Here is an 8,974-nt window from a genome sequence, read left to right as displayed (position 1 = left end):
GAAGCTGAAAGGGATGGAGATCCAAACTTGGACACTTTCTAATCCTGGAACACCGGTTAAGAGAAAGGAAGTGAGCTGAGTAGCTGTATAGTTGAGTACTGCAACAGACAAGTGATTAGAATGTACTGTAGGAAAAAAATATCGAATAAACATTAGTAGAAATTTCCTCCAAATTAATCATGTCTCAATTATTACTTTGGGTAGGATGAAGTAGGATTGAGTCATGAATAATATGATTAGAGATAAGTATTTATTTGTATATTTTACTGTTCTCTTTAAGTAGTTCTACAGAGAATTTTCATTTCTTCATGTCAGTTTATGAGTGCAGTGAATCTTGATCAATGACATTGTTCTAAGTTTTCAAATGACTGAGTGATTTGTGGCAAATCCCTTAAGTTCTGTAGGGCATTTGGTTTTTGTTTGAAAATGTGTACATCAGAAAACTAGGTCAGATTCTTTATTTTATGTGATGCTATGTATTTGAAAGAGATATTATGTGTATGTTTTTTGAACTATAATATAGACTTTGCATTTGATGACTGGGTAATAAATAATGAATGACAAAGGTACTTTTTCCCCTTTATTTTGTCCATATGTAAGTATTAGAAGACAGAAGGGAAAATTCCATTTTTCCATAGACAAATGGATGAAAGAAGTGTTATGGGGTAACTTGACATCGGTGGAAACAGCATGAAGATGTCTATTCTTGTGTCCTTCTCTAAATTTGTAAGCTTTTCTCTGTTGGCCTAAACTTTCTACCACAAGAGAAAATATCTTTTCATTTGTGTCACATGTAAGCCTTTGAAGACAATACTTGAATAGATGAATCTACGTGAAATTTAAAGTGCTGCAAAAAGTTGTATTACTTAACTTTTAGTTAAATAAAAATCCATTGCCTAACAACTATCTCCCCTCTGTCTTGTAACTCATTAAACAGCCAAGCAGACAAACATTCAAAGGAAGATATATAACCACTCACACTAATACCTATACACAGTAAATAGTCTATCCATATTACTATCCATCCGATGCCTATCCAATATGAATGAGCTTTTTATGGCGTAGCATGATGGGCATCTTCAGATCTAGCAAGAGAATGAGATCAAATTTTACCAACTGTTTTTCATAGGAATAGTTCTTATTTTTAGGACATCAATAATTATCTAAAAGTAAATATGGATTTTCTGTAAAATGTCTCAAGTACAAATTATTCTTTTTCCATTCTATAAATCATTATTTCAGTTGGTCATGTTGGTAATCAAAAACAGCAATGTTAGCAAAATGATGTATATGTTTACTCATATGTTTTGGTTGCAACCCAGAAGTATTAATCATGGATAACAAATGTTATTCAATGCAGAAATCGTTGCTAAGATCAGATCTGCACAAATTCTACTATCTGGCTATGGGGCTGTCATACTACCACCACCATGTGGATGCACAATCACAAGTAAAGATATCGCTCAGCCCCTGAATTAAGTGAAATTATTTTCAGATAGTATAAACTTTTAACCAAGAAGTGAGCCACATGATCACATCAGCAGCACATATTCTATATTTATCCTATTACCCTCACACTGTATTTATTCTCCTCTACCACTTTTTTTCTCCCTTTCTATGTTCAGATGAGGAAGAAGATGTAAAATTTCTGGTCCAAGAGCAGAGATAGCATGCATAAAAATATATAAAGGAGATCTAATTATAAATATATATGTAAATACATAGTGTCATATGCATATATGAACAAACATTAACTAAAGTATGGTATATGCACTAGAGTATTGCGATGGTATAATTCCTTCAAACCACAAATTTGCAGTTAAAAAACAAACACTAGGTAGATGGAACATGTCAGGGTGGGGAGAGAAGGTCAAGGAAGGGATGTAAATGAATGGAGAAAGGAAGAATGGCAAAAGCAATCATAATATTCAATGTACACAAGTGAAAATGGATCCAGTTAATTGAGGGAAGGGGTGAGTTTGGGAGAGATGAGGGAGAATGATAAAAGTGGTGATTATTGATGAAGATGCATTGTGCTCAAAACCTGATGCTAGAATTGAAACCCTTTGATAACTACTTAAGGATAATAAAAATAATTGAAAAATGAAATATTAGAAACAATGCAAGAAAGAGATATAATCACAATTGAATTAGCCCCTTGACTATTTGCTTATCTCCTTCGCAGTGCCTGGCTTTGCTATAGAGCAATGTCAGATAATTAACAGCATTTTTAAATAGAAAAATCAAATATCAGTACAGAAACTGACAATACAATCAAAATATCAATAATAATAACTGCAAATATTTATCAAGTTGCTTACAATATAGCAAATTTACTCTTTCAAACTTCTTTTAGGGGGCTATGAAGGTAGCTCAGTGGTAGAATGGTTGCCTTACATGCATGAGGCCCTGGGTTTGATTCCTCAGCACCACATAAGCAGAAAAAGCTGGAAGTGGTGCTGTGGCTCAAGTGGTAGAGTGCTAGCCTTGAGCTGAAGAGCTGAGGGACAGCACCCAGGCCCAGAGTTCAGGCCCCACAACTGACAACAACAACAACAACAACAGCAATAACAAACTGCTTTTAGAACTTCACATGTTTAACACAATGAGAGGATGGCAGCTACAGCATGAAGAACATTGGCACATTTACTGTTCTTCCAGGATGTAAGATAAATCACTTTTTAATCCAGAAATGTGAACTACAATGCCCATGGTTTCAATTACTTAAAAGTTTTGATTTACCTGGTGGATGCATGGCCTTTCTAAATCAAAATTAACATAAAAAGGTAGATCTTAAATTTTTCCTTAGCGCCGTCTGCTGTGATATTCATAACACTTAATTGAGAGAATCATTCCTTGCTCCAGAGCTCAGAGGAGACAGATTTATAGACCCATCTGTATTGTACATTGATATTTATAACAACAAGCCAGGGAATTACCCTAAGGAGGTAGGTCTTTTGAGAATTTTATGTGCTTAGTGACTCTTTTCACAGCAAGTGGTCCTACAGCCTGACTTGGATTAGCTGACTCAAATGGCTTTCAAACTTTCAAATGACATTTTCTTTTTTTTCATCGTTTTTGTATATTTTATTGTAAAAATGCTGTACAGAGGGATTACAGTTACATAAGCAAGGTAATGAGTACATTTCCTATTGAGCATTGTTGCCTCCTCCTTTGTTTTCCCCCTATTATCCCTCCCCTCCCAATTAACTCCACAACTAACCCCCACTCTGCCGAAGTTGTAAAGTTCCTTTTCAACATAGTGTTTTGTACATCTCATTGTTACAATGTGTCAACTTTATTTAAACATTTTGTTTTTTCCCTTCCTCTCCTTGAATTAGAGAAGTGTACATATAAGATGCAGGGCACTGAACATCAAATACAGTGAAAACAGGGGTTATACCAAGGGGGAGGAACATACAAAGAAACAAGAAATCACATGGTACCTTATAAATACGTTAGAAACAGTAGCAAGAAAGAAGAAACCTCTTGTGTCCCTATCTTGGGGTTCACTTCACTTAACATCATCTTATATGGTCATATGTACATAGCTTTTGGCCTTTTCTGCTTGTCCTACACATGTACTAGGTATTTCAAATAAGGGAAACCATGGGACCTATGTTTCTTTGGGCCTGGCTTACTTCACTTAATATATTTTTTTCCAAGTCTTTCCATTTCTTTAACAAATGAGGCAATGTCATTCTTTCTGATGGAGGCATAGAATTCCATTGTATATCTATCTTTCTATCTATCTATCTATCTATCTATCTATCTATCTATCTATCTATCTATCTATCTCACATTTCTTGATCCATTCATCTACTGAGGGGCATCTGGGTTGGTTCCATATCTTAGCTATGGTAAATAATGCTGTGATAAACATAATTGTGCTGGTAGCCTTAGTATGGCCTTGTTTGTGATCATTTGGGTAAATGCCCAAAAGTGGGATTGCTGGGTCATAGGGGAGCTCTAGTGTAAACTTGTTCAACCACTTTGGAAAGCAGTATGGAGGTTCCTCAAAAGACTCCACATAAAGCTCAAAGGATATTTTCTTCAGTTCCTTCTGAAGCAAGAGTCTCTAAGTAATGTATCTGCACATATCTGAAACTCAATATTCATTACTTACAGAGCATAAAAATAAGGAGATTTTATATGGCTTGTCTTTTCTGAGACATTTCCTATGACAACTGTTGAGACTCCTTAAATTTATTTAAATAAATCAAAAGCTGATATTTAGTGCAACATTTGGAGGTTTTGAAGAGGGAACAGTATAATAGAGTACTTACAAACTTCTCACATTTGAAATGTAGTTTCTATTTTTAAATTAATAGATTTTTTTTACATTATTGAACAGTTCTATATTTACAGAAAATCAAGCAAACAATAAGGAGAAGTGACATGGAAAAAACAGACAAATGTAGTTGGAAATTCACAAATGAAAAGTATAATTAAATTCTATTCTGTCACTTCACACATACAGTCATTCTCTTTTTAACAACATGGACATATTCTAATATATTAATTATGATTATATTTAAATATTTCACACTAATTTTCATATTAATATGCCTTGACCTAAAAAAGAATTTATTGTTTATGGACGTATTCATGAATATAAATGATAGATGTGAGAATTATTTAATCTTATTGAGAAAATGATCTTTATCAAGTTAAATGTTTAAATTTGTTAATAAACTTAATTTTGGAAGATAAAACTAGTCAAAACTTTTATTAGGTAGTTTTACAAAGAGGTTAAAATTTCATAAATCAAGTCATGAGTAAAATGTATTTTGATCTATATCGCCCTTCTAGTTAAGAAATGTTTTAAGCCTATATTTTATTTGGCTTGCATATTATCATAAGTTAAAACATTTTATTAGGGGAGGCATAAATGTACTTTGTAATATATACTATATATATTAGATAGCTCCACCTCACTATGCATATACACATAGTGGCCCATGCCTTGTTTATCATCCAAACTACACAAGAGGGAAGATGGTGTTGTAAGATGGAAAAATCTTGACCTGATCTCCACAGAATGGAAGCTGGACTTGGTGCTGAGGGTTTGGGAAATCAATAGTAATGGGAAGCCTAAAAGTAGCTTACTTTTCTAGTCACCAAGCAAGACCCTATCCAAAAATTGCCAGAGAAAAGCAAGGCAGGTGGCATAGCTCAGTGATATCACATCAGCTTAGGAAGTGTGAGGTCCTGAGTTCAAAGCCTTACTATTGCCCCCAAAAAACCTTTAAAAACTAGAAGAAAAGAGACAGAAAAGTCCATGCCATGCAGGATTTGAATATATTTTAAAAAATAAGGTCAATTAAACTTTTTATTCATGCATAAGAATTTGATTTTATAAAGATTATTCCAAAAATCTGCACAAGGCCCCAAAGTCCTCTCTGCTATGATTTCATTAGATTGCCCAGAATGCGGGTACGTATTTCCTGGGTTTTAATGCAGTATACTACAGGGTTGAGAACAGGAGGGACCAACAGGTATACATAGCCCATGATAATGTGCACTACCGAGGGAACATGTTTCCCAAAGCGATGGATAATAGACACCCCCAGCATAGGGACATAGACCAACAGCACAGCACAGATGTGGGAGACACAAGTGTTGAGTGCCTTGTGCTGTTCTACACGGGAGGCAATGCCTAGTACAGTGATCAAGATCTTCAAATAAGACAGCAGAATAAGCGCAGAATCCACACCAAAGGTGATGAGAATAATGATGAGGCCGTAAATGCTATTGATGCGGTGGTCAGAACAGGAGAGCTTGATGATGTCTGGATGTAGGCAGTAGGAGTGGGAGAGCACATTGGCCTCACAAAACTTCAGTCTCTTAATAAGAAAGGGGCCTGGCAATATAACAGCCACGGCCCTTAGCAACAGCCCAACCCCGATCTTGGCAATAGCTGTATTCGTCAAAATAGCACTATACCTGAGTGGATTGGAGATGGCCATGTAACGATCAAAAGCCATGCTGAGCAGGATGCCTGATTCCATTAGTGAGAAAACATGGATGAAGAACATCTGGACAAGGCAGCCATCAAAGTTGATTTCACGCACATTGAACCAAAAGAGCCCAAGCAAAGTGGGCAGAGTGGTAGCACAGAGACCCAGGTCACTGGCAGCCAGCATGGAGAGAAAAAAGTACATGGGAGTATGAAGAGATGGCTCTACCCTGATAACCACTATGATGATGCTGTTACCCACCAGCGCAATAATGTACAGGGCACAGAACAAAATGGAGATCACTTTGTGTGAGCTTTCCAAACCTGAAAAGCCAGACAGAAGAAAGTATTGGTAGGTACTGGTGTTGAAAAAGTCCATCTTGTATAATTTGTGTTCCTGGGATCACTAATCTTTTCTTCCTAGAGTAAAAGAGACTAGTTTAGTAGGAATCATCTCCACTGACCTTTCATTATGTGTATGGTATGCTCTTGGCTGTGCTTTGATTACTCAGCACCATGTTTTAAAGCTATGAAGAAGGAGAAGCTTGGAGGTGCTAGCTACTTAGTATATTTACGTATCTAGCTTGAGTTACCTAGAATCAGGTTTATAATTTATTTTCTCATTAGAAGGTGTTTTAAACTGAATCATGAAATACACTAAAACCTCTAAACTTCATTCATGTTTTTCAATATAAAATGGGATTATGGTTGTCATCACAGGGAGATGTTACCCAGTTTGACTTGTTAAGCTACAGAAATAGCTAGCTAGCAGAGAACCTGTCTTTCTCTCTCTCTCTCTCTCTCTCTCTCTCTCTCTCTCTCTCTCATGGAATTGATAGAAACATAGGGAAATATGGATGTCTTCTATCAACCAGGTTCAGATCTTGCTGAACATAGAACAACCCCATGGCACTGATTAAATTAGAATTTTCCTAACAATAAAATTCCAGGTTCATATAAGATAAAGTATGTCTCTACTTCTTCTAATTTTGATTTCCTCTACTTACCTTTTTTTAAGTCAGAGTTTAAATTCAGAGCTATGAGTTCCCTCAGTTGTTTGATTGTGATGCTCCTTTCCCACTCAAGTTACACCTCCATCCAGGCTTTTGGTTGGTTAACTAGAGGTGGAGTTGCGCAGATTTTTTTCTGCCTGGGATGGCAGTGCACCAAGAGCCTCTAGATATCACAGCCTCCTAGATAGCTAGGATTACAGCTATTTTGTCTAGCTCCTATACTTACCTTAAAAATGTAGACCATACAACCAACATTTTTTTGATGTGTGTGGGGCCTGAACTCTGGGCCTGGGCACTGTCTCTCAGCTCTTCAGCTCAAGGCGAGCGCTCTACCACTTGAGCCACAGTGCTACTTCTGACTTTTTCTGTTTATATGGTGCTGAGGTTTCAAACCCAGGGCCTCATGTATGCGAGGCAAGCGCTCTACCACTGAGCCACCTTCCCAGGCCAATATATAACCAACATTTGATGGAGTACATTCTCAAATCTTTACATTCACTTATATATGGTGCTGACTGATATACTGCTACTCTTCTGAGTTAAACTGTATAAAGAGAACACATATATGTGTATATATTAGCTTGCATATATATGCATATATCAGCCTCTACTACATATTTATTGGTTATTCCAAAGGCCAGATTTTTGTTTACTATTAATTTACTTTATTATTATTATAGAGGTAATGTCCAGAGGAATTACAATTACATGAGCCAGGTAATGAGTACATTTCCTTTCATGTAGTGTCTTCTATTCCCTCTCTCCCAGTCTCTCCTTCCTATCTCCACTCATGAATTGGTAGTTCACTTTCTTCAGTGTCAAGTGAGACCCACTGTTGCACTTTTTTGCCCTGTTCCCTTAAATTTTGTACCCTACCCCTAAACCTTCAGAAGAGATACACTTGAATATACCCTACATAAGTCAAAGAAGACAGAATCATCAAAAACTAAAATTAAAAAGAGGAAAAAAGAGGTTTCTTGTTCATTTCAGTATATGCACATAAATATTATATAAATGTGAAGAGGCATTTAGGCATTGCACCTTTGTGTTTCTTTCCTGAGTATCTATCCTCTTTGGCCTCACTGTGTGTGAGTATGTAGAATCCTGTATAATTTATCATATCCTAGTGTATTTTATATCTAATTTGTGTATATCAGGGAGAACATGTATCATTTGTCTCCTTGAGCTTGGCTTACCTCATTTAATTTGATTTGCTTTAGTTCCATTCATTTCCCTGCAAATGACATTATCTTATTCTTTCTAATGGCCATGTAAAATTCCACTGTGTATAGGATCCACTCATCTATTGTGGGGCATCTGGACTGTTTCCCTTTCTTGGCTACTGTGAATAGTGAGGCAATGAACATAGATGTGCAGGTATCCTTATCATATCCTAGCTCAAGATCAGGATAGTCTTTAAATACTAGAGTCAATTAAGTTGTTTAAAATAGTTTCCCTCCCCCTTATGTCCTGGGGTTTGAACTTGGCCTGAGCACTGTCCCTGAGCTCCTTTTTCTCACGGCTAGCACTCTACCACTTGTGCCACAGCACCACTTCCAGCTTTTTCTGTGATTAATTATGGATAAGAGTCTTGTGAACTTTCCTGCCTGGGCTGGCTTCAAACTGTGATCCTCAGATCTCAGTCTCTTGAGTAGGTAAGATTACAGGAATGAGCTACCAGCACCGGGCTTAAATAGCATTTATTATTTTAAACACTAGAATCAAGTTGTTTAGCACAGAAATAGTGTGACAAAGGGTGAACCAATTCAGCAATGAATGAAACTCACTAGACACTATGTTGGAAATGAACTTTGCAACTTGGGGATAGAGGGGTGCCTGTATGGAGAAACCTGGAAGAAAAAGAGGGAGGGGTGATAGTTTAAAAAGAAATGTACTCATTACCTGGCATGTAACTATAATCCCTCTGAACATCTCCTTTACAATTTTAAAGAGGAGAACATATAATTAGCATATTTAAAATAGCATATTTTAAAAATTCTGG

The 8,974-nt window shown here is 36.4% G+C and overlaps 1 protein-coding gene across 1 annotated transcript; it reads right to left on the bottom strand.

Annotated features, from left to right (window-relative positions):
- Positions 1-5,405: 5,405 nt before the first annotated feature.
- LOC105983898 (olfactory receptor 51G2-like) lies at positions 5,406-8,173 on the bottom strand. Its single transcript, XM_013013931.1, has 3 exons — positions 8,169-8,173; positions 7,480-7,516; positions 5,406-6,305 (listed from the first exon to the last, which is right to left on the bottom strand). Exons 1-3 carry the CDS (start codon positions 8,171-8,173, stop codon positions 5,406-5,408), a joined length of 942 nt encoding a protein of 313 aa, XP_012869385.1.
- Positions 8,174-8,974: the final 801 nt, after the last annotated feature.

Source organism: Dipodomys ordii, unplaced genomic scaffold (assembly GCF_000151885.1).
Source record: "Dipodomys ordii isolate 6190 unplaced genomic scaffold, Dord_2.0 Scaffold22, whole genome shotgun sequence".
Classification (NCBI taxonomy): Eukaryota; Metazoa; Chordata; class Mammalia; order Rodentia; family Heteromyidae; genus Dipodomys; species Dipodomys ordii.
Note: the sequence above shows the minus strand (reverse complement) of the source record. Positions and strands in the feature narration are given on the sequence as shown.